Below are 12,123 nucleotides of genomic sequence, written 5' to 3'. Positions count from 1 at the left end.
TTGCACACTGCTGTCTGCATTTCCTGTTCATGTTGATTTTATTTGTTTTGTTTGTTTGTTTTATTTTGGTGGTACCAGCATTTGAACTCAGGACCTTGCCCTTGCGAGGCAGGCGTGGCGCCACTGAGCTAAATCACTGGCCCCCATGTTTTTTATTATAACAACTTCACAGGGTGTGGCATTGTCAAAAGGAATGATAGTGCAGTCTAACATTGAAATTATCGATTGTTTTGTGTTAATAGTTCCTGCAGTGCTCCTCTGCTTTACCATGGCATCCTGAGGCATCTTGGTGCTATCCATGGCTATCTTAGCATCATATATTTCTTGTTCCTATGAGAATTTATGTTATAGGACTTCTTTGAGAGTAGATACATAAATAGAACATCCATTTGGATCATCCAGCCTTTTGGGGTTGGAAATAGTTAAAATGAAAATTCTCTTCGTGTCCCTTGATTTTCATCTATCTCAGCATAGAGACAGTTGGCTCTTGCTCTTGGCCACTGGTCAGAGTGAGAATGGAAAGAGAACAGTCTTTCATTTTTTAGATGGAAAACTTTGGTTGGGAACAATGTCACAAGAATCCCACTTGCCCTCCTGCCAGCAATTTACATGTGGTAGCCTCTTTTTTTTTTTTTTTTTTTTTTTGGTACCAGGGATCGAACTCCTCGGGTCCTTGTGCTTGCATAGCAGGCGGCAAACCTCTTTTATCTAAACCAGTGATAGCAAACCTTTTAGAGCTTTCAGTAATAACAAACAGCCCTCTGTGGCACACATGCCATAGGTTCACCATTGCTGGTCTAGACCTTTGCCTGTGCTGTTACTACATTGGTTAGGAGTCCTGTTTTCCTGCCTGCTTCACTAACCTCAGAAGCATGTACCCAGTCTGTCACCTTCCCAGTCTCATCCTGTACCTCCTTCAGAGATGTAACCTTTCCCGCGATGTCAGCACAGTCCTTCTCTCCCTGTCCAAAGCAACCTTGCGGTTCTTTGAAGATACTCACCTGAGTATTGTTTAATTACTAGGGAGGGCATCACATCCACTGCAGAGTTTCCAGGCCTGCCATGTATCTTAGACGAGTGACTGACCAGATCTGGCAGTTGCCACATTGTGAGTGTGAAAGCTGCTTTGCTTTGCTTTTCTGGAGGTGGTGATCCAGTGGAAGCCCCAGGATGACAGTCTAGGTGTGGTCACTGTAGGGCAAGACTGCCTCCTGCTAGGAGGAGTAAGGTCACTGCAGGCCTGCCCTCAGAGTTGACCAGGAGCCACTAGGTAGAGATCAAGAAAACACCTGGTGCTGGTTGAAGGTCATGGTCTGCCTATGTGTGTCCTCCGAGCAGGGGTAGCAAATGACTGGGAGGCTGTGCTGTTTGGAACATTGATGCTAGGGGCCTGGGGCAATGTGGTGTAAAGATGACCACTATAGTAAGAATTTACCAAAGAGGCTGACCTAGTCAGCTCTATGCCTCAGTTTTCTGGCTGTCTCATAGAACTCCCAGGGCCCTTTTCCTTGACCTGTAAGAGACCAGATGTTCTGGTTGGTTTTCCTCATGTTTCTTTTTACTTCAGTAGGAGTAGTGCGGGGATTTGGGGTGGGGTACCGTTGTGTGATGTGTACTGGGGATGGAACCCAGAGCTTGTGCATGGTAGATTAGTGCTCTGCCACTGAGCTCTACCTCCAGACCAGGAGTGGGTGCTTGAAGTTCCTCAGACATTTTATTTTCCTATGGTTATGTGCAGAGAACGCTGTGCCACAAAATGCAGGATGTCTAGGGATAGCAGCCTTGTGACAGGTCAGTGTGTAGTCTCTAGAGGTAGCCGGGGGTAGGTGCCAGGCAGTAGTACATGATGACCCTCTGGCTCAGGCATCATTACCTGGTGACATCCATTGTGGAGATTGTGTGTGTCACTTGATAGTGGTTGTCCTGAGAGCCTCTTAAGAGAAACTGAGGTACTTGTGGCTCTCAGGTCCAACCTATATGGGTTTTTGGTTGATTTTTTTTTTTTTTTTTTTTTTGAGACAAGGATTGGCTATGTAGTTCAGGCTGGCCTTGAAGTCACTGTGGAGCCCACACTGGCCTCAAAATTGTAGCAGTACTCCTACCTTGGCCTCCTGAGTGCTGGGATTACAGGTGTGTGCCACCAGCCTATATGTTGAACATGTGATACCTTCACATTTGGGCAGCAGCCTTCAGCAGTTTCTTTCCTTGTGGAATTGACTTAAGTCTTTTTTTCAGTATATGGATCTTGTGTCTGGTTGGGTTGGTGGGTGGGTGAGTGGGTTGTTTGTTTGTTTTGTTTTGTTTTGTTTTGTTTTGCTATATTAGTGATAGAACCCAGGGCCTCTGCATTGAGCTTCATCCCAAACCCATTTTTTAAAGAGGGGATGAGGAAGGAACCATATTAGAAAGTTGTAAAGATTTAAAGGTTACTGTGTATCATATAAGCAGCCTGCCTAGCCAGGGGTGTTTCAGCTTTTGTAATGGCTTAAAGCACTAAGATGAGGCAAAAGAAAGGCTTTTTTGCAAAGTAATCTCCATCCATCTTGTAAACAGAAAATTCCGCTTCCTTGGCCTGTCTGGCCCTGGCATGAAGGTGAAGAAAGTCATCAGCCCAGAGCACACAAGAGCCCCTTGTCCTTTGGCTTTGCTACGACCTTTTTGGAAAGAGAGAAGGCATAGCCAGCCCAGAAGCTCCAGAAATTGGCTACCTTGGCTTTCCTCTTGTCTCAGGAACGTTGCTTGGAGATTTCCAGAATGTCACTGCTTAATGGAAATTTTCTGGGGCTGCTTCCTCTTTGTGGGAAGAATGCAAGCTAGACCCTCTCTTGTCCTATGTCCTTGCTGCCTATATACTTCTCTGCCCTGGGGCTGGAGGTTCTCCCTCAACCCACCTGCAGCTGTGCCCACTCCCCTGGCATATGCTCCAGGTACAGCATCAGCTATACTTTTCCTAAGCTGCTATAAAGGAGAAGTCTGATTGCAGCACCCAGAGGACATCATTCTTTAGCCTTATTCACTGTGCCCTCCACCCCCATTTCATCCTTCTCCAGGACATAGAGGCCTCCCCTTGTGCCGGGCCATGTTGCACCCATCCCCTTGTCTCTTTGGACATGCTGGTAGCAAAGACTCCTGGTGACCTTAAACCCCCTGGCAATGCTCCTTCTATGTAATGCTGTTCCTTGCTTGATGCTTCTGTGCAGTCACCTAGCATGTTCTTGTACTCTGTGCCCTCACCACTGTCACTCCACTCCAGTCCTGATTTGATATTTGTATGCTTAGAGATGTTTCTTTTCTTTTTTTTTTTTTTTTGGTGTCAGAGATTGAACTCAGGACCTTGTGTTTGTGAGGCAGGTGATGGCACCACTGAGCTAAATCTCCAGCCCGAGATGTTTCTTTTTTAAATCAGTTGTTTCCTGTATAGTACTTATTTTGAAAGGAAGCTAAAAGCAACACAAAGAGGTAAAATAAAATTAAATACCATGAGAATAAAATAAAGTTGTTAATTTCTCTCCAGGTGATAAAATTGTCTGCTAACACCTCTCAGTACAGCCTTCACATTGCACCAAACTTCAGCTTTCCTCATCAATACTGGGATGAGAATGAAAGTAGGAGAACTCAGGCCCAGTGCTCACACATCCTCCACCTAAGACCAGTCTGCTTGCTTGCCGGCTTTGAGACACAGTTATGCAAATCCTTCCACAGCACTACTTCGGGCCCTGGCATGTCTCTGAAGGTGGCTGTGCTCCCCTCTCTGAGGTTGGGGTTCTCCCCATTCATTAGTGGTGAAATCATCTTGTCTCTCTTGTCACCTCAGGAATGATGGCGAGTAATTTCTACAAGGTCCATGCCCAGCTGGATGCCATTTCTGGGTCGCTGCCTCCCTCTAACCTCTTCTTGGATCGCCTGCCTTGCTGTGCTACACCTCTCTGGTTAGCAGTGCCTTGCTCTCTGCCAGACTTGTGTGCCCATACACAGAGTCACAGTTTTGTATGGTTAGGCCCAGGTCCTAGGTCTCTCATCCTGCTCTGCTGTTCTCTCCTGAGCAGAGCTTCTGACAGTTTACACCCTACCCCCAGCTTGTGGGTGCTGTCTCCCTTTGGATCTGTACGTGACCTCCTCCTCCTTTCTTTCATTGGCATGTGCTCACTCAGGGGTCCAGGGCTCATACTGTCTTTCCTAGCTCAGTCTCAGATGCCATCATTTTTCCCAGGTAGCTCCCATGTACTTGTCTCCCTCCAGTTGCAAGTGAGAGGAGACCACCCCTCCATATGGGACTGGGCAACTATGGGTTAACTAGGTAACTGTGCTGTTTGTAAAATGTACCTGGGTAGCCATGACAACTTCTGTAATCTGTCACCAAAGGAGAATTATGGACTCAAAAGTCCTGCCAGAACTCTTTGCTCTCCCCCCTCCACTGCCCTGCTTTGTATAAATCCTGCTTGCTACATTCTCAGGGAAATTCCAATAAAATTAAGCTTCGTAGATTTAAAAGGAGGTATATAAGGACACACAAAACTTCTATTCGGGGCTCTCGAGACTGATAGGAGTCACTTGCTGAACTGCCAGCATCATTAAAAACCACTTTTTGCCCCTATCTTTGTGTTAAAGAGTTATCTGTGCTGAGGTCGTCACTGTTTCCCGCTTTCACCGGAACTCTTCTAGGTCTGTCTATGCAACAGTTACTTCTTGTTCCAGAAGTACCCCCTATAGGGTGGGAAATCCTTGATACATGAAGCAGGCCCACCTAGTCAGACATCACCCTTTAGAAACCATTGTTGGGGTGAGATGGCAGGAGTTCAGTCATAGAGCATGTATTTAGCATGCATAAGGCCCTGGGTTCCATCTGTAGCACCAAGAAAAAAGGGTAGGGGGGATGAAAGAAATCACTGTAGGGTACGATGATGGCTAGGTGCTGGTCAGGCTCTTGTGATAATTCACTCAGCCCACCCTCAAATGAAGTTGCTTCAGGGAAATGGCCCATCTTGGTCCTAAACTCCTGTCTCACTGCGCCCTTTCACTTGGGGGACACTTTTGCCCACCTGATCCTAACCCTTTGTGTCCGTAGAGCTGTGGTGCAAGGTGACAGATTGAGAGGGACCTATCTGTGCCCCTTCCCCATCTCTGGTACTCTGTGTGGGACAGGTACCAGGACAAGGCTTCACATTCAAGAAGCCCTCCCTGACACACACACACACCCTTTTAAAGTAGTCTGTTTGAGCTGGGTGTCCTCCAAGGAGAACACAAGTTCCCAGAAGTTGCCACCCCTCTCCTCAAGGCTTGGGAATGCCTGGTGCAGATTGTTGGTTCCAGTCTGGCATCCTGGACATAGTCACATATCACTAAATCTTTGTTTAGCAATGGCTGCTACACCCCTCTTCTGTGAATTAAAGGAACAATGGATTACTCTGGGGGAGTTTTGTTGTTGTTGTTGTTGTTGTTGTTGTTGTTTATTTGTTATTTGTATCCCTCCCCTCTCTGGCTTTTGGGGGAAACAAGAGGGCAGTTTCAGATGGAACCCCCAGCCGAAAAAAGTATTCTTAAATCTCTTCTGGGATGAAAAAAGGACATCCTGTCCTCTTGAAGCAAACAAAGATTTTGTTCTTATATTGGATCTGTGAGATCCATACTATAGTTTTCATTGCCACCAATCATTTGTTGATTCTTGAGTTACATTTGTTCCCTGTCCCCTTCAGAATCTGCACTAAGTAACCTTGAGCTACTCCCACATGGACCAGACTCTTCCTTAGAGCATTGCTTTTCTCATTGTTCTCCAGTTGGTTGGTGACTGCATCTGTAGTTGGCCAGAGTACCATGGAAAAAGAAGATGCTCTCTGGAAAGGTTAGTTTTTTCCCTTGGGTTCAGTCTGTAGCCAGGACCATAGTGTAGGATGCATATGGCCAGGACCTTCATGCCAGGCTTCTAGCCTGTCTGGTGTCTAGAAGTTCAGCTCTCCACAGACCCCAGAGACAAAGACTACTGAGTTGCTTTAAGTAGCATGATGGTGCTTTTAAAATTTGGCAGAACTGTATTTGCAAAGAAGTTTATAGTATCCTTGGTTTAAATTACATTTGGACTGAATTATAATTCATCAGCAACTACAGTGCCAAGGTGTAAAGCTGCTTCTTGACCCATTCATTGTGTTCCAGAATGTTCCAGAATGAAAGCTACCACAGAGCAAGCCAGCCTGCCCTGCCTTTTCTTATTCTTCTTCCTGCTGGTCATAAAACTCTCCTTTTGAAAGCTCTTCCTTGGCTGACTTCCTCAGCCAGAAAGGTTTTCTTATCCCCACTGAACTCCCAGGTTGATTCCTAGAAATGCTTGTTAGATACAGGCAGCCTCAGCTACATACTGCTGAGTTTAAAGCTGGTAGTATCTTTTTCTTGCCTATAGAAAAATGTTATAAATAGGCAGGACACAAAAAGGTTGCAGATGGCCAGTTCACATTTGAGTATTTGGTTTTTTTGTTTGTTTGTTTGTTTTCTCATTAACAGCATGGGAACTTTCAGCCCTGTAAGTAGAGGGTAGGTTATTGTTTCTGGAAAGTGGTTTGCATTAAGAACGAGTGTACCCCCAAATTACAGTTGTGTATCTTGGAGTTTGTCTCATTGTAATAACTGGACCAGTGTGCAGACTTGCCCTTTTGAGGATGCTTGTGGCAGGGTTTCCAGAGTGCCTTCAGCATAGGTTGTTCAGGGAGGGATGGGAGGGTCCCATCTGGTGATGTGCTCAGCAGGCACTGACAGACAAGGAAGGCATTGCTGCTGGAGGTGCTCCTTTCTGGTTAGTATTTAATGGTAGATTGGATATGGATTCTTCTTTTAATCTATAGTAACTTTGTATGATTTCTTTCATCAGTGTGCATGTATTATTTAAGTTACCAAGAAAATGTTCTAAGAATGAGGCTATACTCTGAGCACTCTCCAGAAGTTTGTATGGGCCATCAAGGAAGGGCAAGCGGGCCTGGAATCTGCTCACCAAGTGAAATTATGGACCTGGCTCAGTGCTCAGTGAGCCAGAATACAAACAGTTTGAATGTAAATGCCAAATTCAGGGACTTTCAGACCTTCCCCACTCGAGGCTTTGTCCTCTGAATACTTGCAGGTGGGAAAAGGAATGTGCAGATTTGTGAAACGTGGCTTTATTAAACTTTCTCCCCCATGAGTTCCATAGCACTCAGTACCTGCTGGCTCCCGATGGGCTCTCACCACCATGCCTATTCTGCACTGTTGGGGAGGTGATCTCTCTCTTCCCTGCTGGATGGTGAGTCTTGAAGGAGAGCAGGTATTAGAGCCCCCATACTTAGAGCATAGAATTATTCTCCTGACTCAGAATCCTGCCAGAGGAGCTCAGTCTTTGGAAGCTGAAGCCAGGGGGCCATATGATTTAGGAGTGCCCATCTACTGCTTCATCTCTGATAGGACTTTTCTGTTTCCTTGTAGAGTGCCTGGTGAAGAATGTGATGGGATCATTAGCATGTCTGCGGAGAGCGGCCCTGGGACGAGATTGAGAAATCTGCCAGTAATGGGGGATGGACTAGAAACCTCCCAAATGTCTACAACGCAGGCCCAGGCCCAACCCCAGCCAGCCAACGCAGCCAGCACCAACCCCCCACCCCCGGAAACCTCCAACCCCAACAAGCCCAAGAGGCAGACCAACCAACTGCAATATTTGCTTAGAGTGGTGCTCAAGACACTATGGAAACACCAGTTTGCGTGGCCTTTCCAGCAGCCTGTGGACGCTGTCAAATTAAACCTCCCTGTGAGTAGTTTGGGCAGGCCGAGGACCTCTGTCCACCCTCAGTCTCCTCACAAGGACAGATTCCAAGGGAGGGTGGAGATGGGTTTGGAGTTATGGCAAAAGCTCTGCCAGCACCTAGAAGGCCTTTGAGTGTATGGTTTCAGTAGTCCTGATAATCGGAATAGGGAAGGAGAAAGGAGCTAAGTGCCGTAAACACTAACTGGTTTCTTAGGTATTGGGGTCTTGGGCAAAGAAAAAAGAGAGGTTTGAAACAAGAGGGGAAGGGCTACTCAGATTCATTTCTATTTCCAAGGTGTACTGAAATTAGAGTGCTTGGCAATCCCAGACCCTTCCCCTCTCAAGAGGTCTGTGGTCCACCAGGCCAGTAGTAGATATGTTGGTCAGACTGTGCTGAAAGGGACTGGCTTGCTTCATCAGTAGTCACTACCACCATCATCTCCATCACCAGCACAAGGTGGGAATACACACCAAATTCTGTCACAGGGAGTGAGTGTATGGAAGGGCCCTGGGGAGAAGTGCCCCTGGCTGCATCTACATAGGCCATGTCCTCAATTGGCAGCTTCACCCTCTTCCTGGAGTTTTCTATTTGCCCATTTCTTGGCAGACAGCTCTGTAAGCATAAAAGTCTCCCTATCTGAACCTCAGGGAGGAGTTGGAATAAATGCTTTAATTTTTGCTTTCCTTCAAAGCATCAGGGACTTCTCTAAGCTGCCCTCTCCTATGTACCGGGACCCATACCCACTGGCAGGTGAATTAGTGGGTGACAGCCACTGACCCAGGTTGGGTCTGCCTTAGCACCCATCAACCACCCAGATTCATAAAGTAAGGATACCCTCGAATGGCCTTCCTTGCCTGAAAATTGTCCTTGTGACAGTTGTCCAGTGCTGTCTCTCCACCACATACATATCATATGACCTTGGGGGAAGGGTCAGCCAGAGAGAGTGCCACAGGTCTGTATAATAAACTGGCTCAGGAAAGGGTAGAAGCAAAAGAGGGCCTATGTCTGCATTGACCAAGATACGGAGAGGAGGCAGCCAGCTATGCCTGACAAGTCACTTAGAAGAGGCTGTTAGATGAGCTTGCTCTACCAGTCTGTATCTGGGCTGTGTAGGGGTCCACAGTTGAGGGTGGACCTTAAAGAAATCCAAAGAACCCTGGGATAGAAGGAGCTAGGATTGGAATGCAGGGTGTTCTGAGGCTTCCATGGGAGGAGGCAAGAGAATCACTTGGCAGATGACAGCATTCCCCACATTTCTGCATCAGGCTGCAAGGTTGTGAGAGAGATGAGGATTCTGACCTGACTGCCATGTTGGCCTTAGGAGGTCATTGATGACCTTAGGAAGACATGACAACAGGAGTAGAAACCAAATTTGTTACCGTGCAATTGAGAAAGTGAGGGTGCGAAGCCACCATTTCCAGAAATTTTGCTTTAAAGGGAAAGAGTATTGTAGCCAGATCAGGGGAGGGGCCATTTTTTGGTAAGAAAACAAAATGAGAACAGAGTCTCTGAGGGCTGGGCCAGCGAAGATCAGGTAGAAGGGGCCTCTGAGAGAACTGAGATCTCTGAGGAGGCAGCATCCCGTGAGAGGGCATGGGAACAGCACTGACTGGTGAGACAGATGTGTGCGGCTGGTGAGGCCAAGGGCTGGGTCTCTGGAGTGGGGCTGGCCGCCCTAGTGAGCAGGGGGACAGCCGTGCTCTTGGCACAGCGTGGGTCCCAGTCCCTGACTGGTGACAGGACCTTAACAGCTCATTGCTGCTGGCACCGATCAGTGTCTTCAGGCATGGGGGAGAGAGGAGCCCAGAGGAGGAAAGCTGTTGCTTGCTGTGAAGACATCCTGCAGTCCTCGATGTGGGCTGATGGAGGGGCTGGTTCAGTAGCAGCAGCATCACCCAGTTATTCTGGGAGCTAACAAGAGCTTCCTCTTCTACAGGAGCTGTTAGTAGACACTCCTGCCTCCAAAAAAGCTCCCCCCATGTCTGCCTTCCAAGACCTTCTAGAGTTTTACCTATGTGTGGCCCTCTTGTCATGCCCTAAGCCCACTGCCCTAGTTGTCATCCCACGCCCAAACACTACTTTCATTCCACCTCCCTCTTGCTTAGCTCTCTATCACTGTCCACTTTGCCCTTGGCGGTACTCGAACCCACTGTGGCCAATGCAAACACGGAATACTATTCTTAGGGAACTTTGGCCACAGAATGAAATATAGATTTCCATTGGGGCTGATGTATTTGGGTTTGGAAAGGAGGCCTGAGCATAGTGTAGAATCTAATTTTGAGTCCCCCCTTGGCCTCTTGTCTGGGATACCTGGGTGTGCACATGCACCCCTTACCAGGGCAGAGCCCTGACCTATGCTAGCTCTTAAACACAAGTGGTAATTTTGTTCATTTCAGTGTCAGAGCAACTCAGACCCCACTACCCACCACCATTTTCTTTTTCTTTTTTTTTGGTACTGGGGATTGAATTCGGGTCCTTGCGCTTGCACAGCAGGCGGCAAAACCACTGAGCTAAATCCCCGGCCCACCCACCACCATTTTCAACCAGAACCTTGATACTTCCTACTGCTAGGTCTGCACTCCTTACAACACCCTCTCTGCCACCCTAGATGCCCCATTTGGACTTAATTCTGATGTTACGGAGCCTTCTCGTGGAGGAGATGCCCTGAGAAAAGGCAGCTCTCATTAGGTCTGGCCTTGAGGCCAGAGCTGGACCAATACTTTGGGGGCTTGCTGTCTCTGTGAACTCCTCCCTCACTCTCTGTGGTTGCCCAGGCACTGCTTGATCTGTCCCCAAATTCTTCACATATTTTTGAGAATAAACTTTTGGTTCTTCGAATAGCTTGGATTTAGAGAAAAGTTGTGAGAGTGGTAGAATTTGATTTCACATCTTTACCTGCCATCTGAGTCCTCCTGTTTGGGGAGTGAGATCTGAAGGTTTGTAGACTGGGCCTGCTGGATTTTTTCATTGAGGATTGCAAAGATTGTCTTCTTTAACAGTTAACCTGAGTAGTCCAGCTGTGTGAGAATACTAATAAATCCTTAGTGGCAGCCTGCATGTAAGTGAAAGACATGGATGTCCAGTGATGCAGGGCACATATTTGTGCTTCACAGTTTTGCTGTGTGATATAAAGTAGGGAATGTAGTCATTAGAGGGATTCAAATGTGGAGACCTGGGAATTTGCATTTTATGAACCAGTAAAATTTCAGGTGGTATGGACAAAGGAGGACTAGCTATGGGTTGTTTTACTAGGTAAGACCTGTTTTCTTAAAAAAAGGAAAAAGGCTGTGTACTCTCCCCATTATTTGTTTAGAACAAAAGGATATTTTAACATAAAAGAAAAAAAGTAAATTTCAACAAAGACAACCTATTCTAAGATAGGGCAGTGGGCAGCTTGCACATTTTCTTTCCATATTGCCACCTGGTGTTTTGGAGTCCTTCCTTGTCCACTTTATCTTGGGTTTCCCTTAAGGTCACTTGCTGACGTCATAGAAGAGCTTCCATCTCTGCTATACCTCCTGTGGGTTTACCTGTGGAGTGACCTTGAATGAAACCCACAGGCTGCCCTGCCTGACCTTCCCAGCATAGCTGCTGAGGTGAACACTGGTCTTTGCCCTCTCTCCTTCCCAGGATTACTATAAGATCATTAAAACACCTATGGATATGGGAACAATAAAGAAGCGCTTGGAAAACAACTATTACTGGAATGCTCAGGAATGTATCCAGGACTTCAACACTATGTTTACAAATTGTTACATCTACAACAAGGTGAGATGTGGGAGTGGGTGTCCAGATGCCCTGGGGGGAAGAGGAGGAGATAGAGAAGATGGGAGACTTGTCAGGAGGCCAGGGACAGGGAGTTGGGGTGCTTAGAAGAAGCTGGGGTTCCAGTCTGATAGCAGGAGACCATTGAAAGCGCAGCTGATGGAACCTTCAATTGTGCCTGGGACTGGGAGTGTTTCTTTTGTGGGGAGGAATTCACTGACCGCTTTAAGCTGGCTTTGTGAGCCTGGAGCATGTACTCCTGGTACCCTTGGGATTTTGGCTCCTGAGTATGTCTAGTAGAGAAGGTGTGAGGAAGACAATGACAGCCTGTGACAGTCCATTGGGATGGTATGAGTTGTCAGGGAAGAGCCTACTCAACTGTGATCATGCAGAGGAGGAGGTATGCTCAGACAGAAACGTCAGTGCGAGAGAGGGCACAGTGGGGTGGGCTGCAGAGCCCAGCTGTTCTGTGGGTCATATTCTCGGAACTGTGGACATGACCATTGATAAATCTTGGCCATAGAGTTGAGTATCCCCTTGATCTTACATGTAGACCTGAGAGCCACTTCTAACCCCGTAGCCAAACCTTTTGGCTCGGCCA

The 12,123-nt window shown here is 47.1% G+C and overlaps 1 protein-coding gene across 1 annotated transcript in view; it reads left to right on the top strand.

The window, feature by feature from the left end:
* The window catches only part of Brd4 (bromodomain containing 4), an 88,305-nt gene that overhangs the window by 46,962 nt on the left and 29,220 nt on the right, over nucleotides 1-12,123 (top strand). Inside the window, exons 2-3 of the mRNA XM_021250421.2 lie at nucleotides 7,441-7,759; nucleotides 11,388-11,525. Coding sequence (XP_021106080.2) covers nucleotides 7,475-7,759; nucleotides 11,388-11,525 — 423 coding nt within the window. The 5' untranslated portion in view covers nucleotides 7,441-7,474. The remainder of the gene's footprint in view (nucleotides 1-7,440; nucleotides 7,760-11,387; nucleotides 11,526-12,123) is intronic.

This window comes from Heterocephalus glaber, unplaced genomic scaffold, assembly GCF_053883595.1.
Source record: "Heterocephalus glaber isolate CG9 unplaced genomic scaffold, H.glaber_assembly_v1.0 deba00001760, whole genome shotgun sequence".
Taxonomy (NCBI): Eukaryota; Metazoa; Chordata; class Mammalia; order Rodentia; family Bathyergidae; genus Heterocephalus; species Heterocephalus glaber.
Note: the sequence above shows the minus strand (reverse complement) of the source record. Positions and strands in the feature narration are given on the sequence as shown.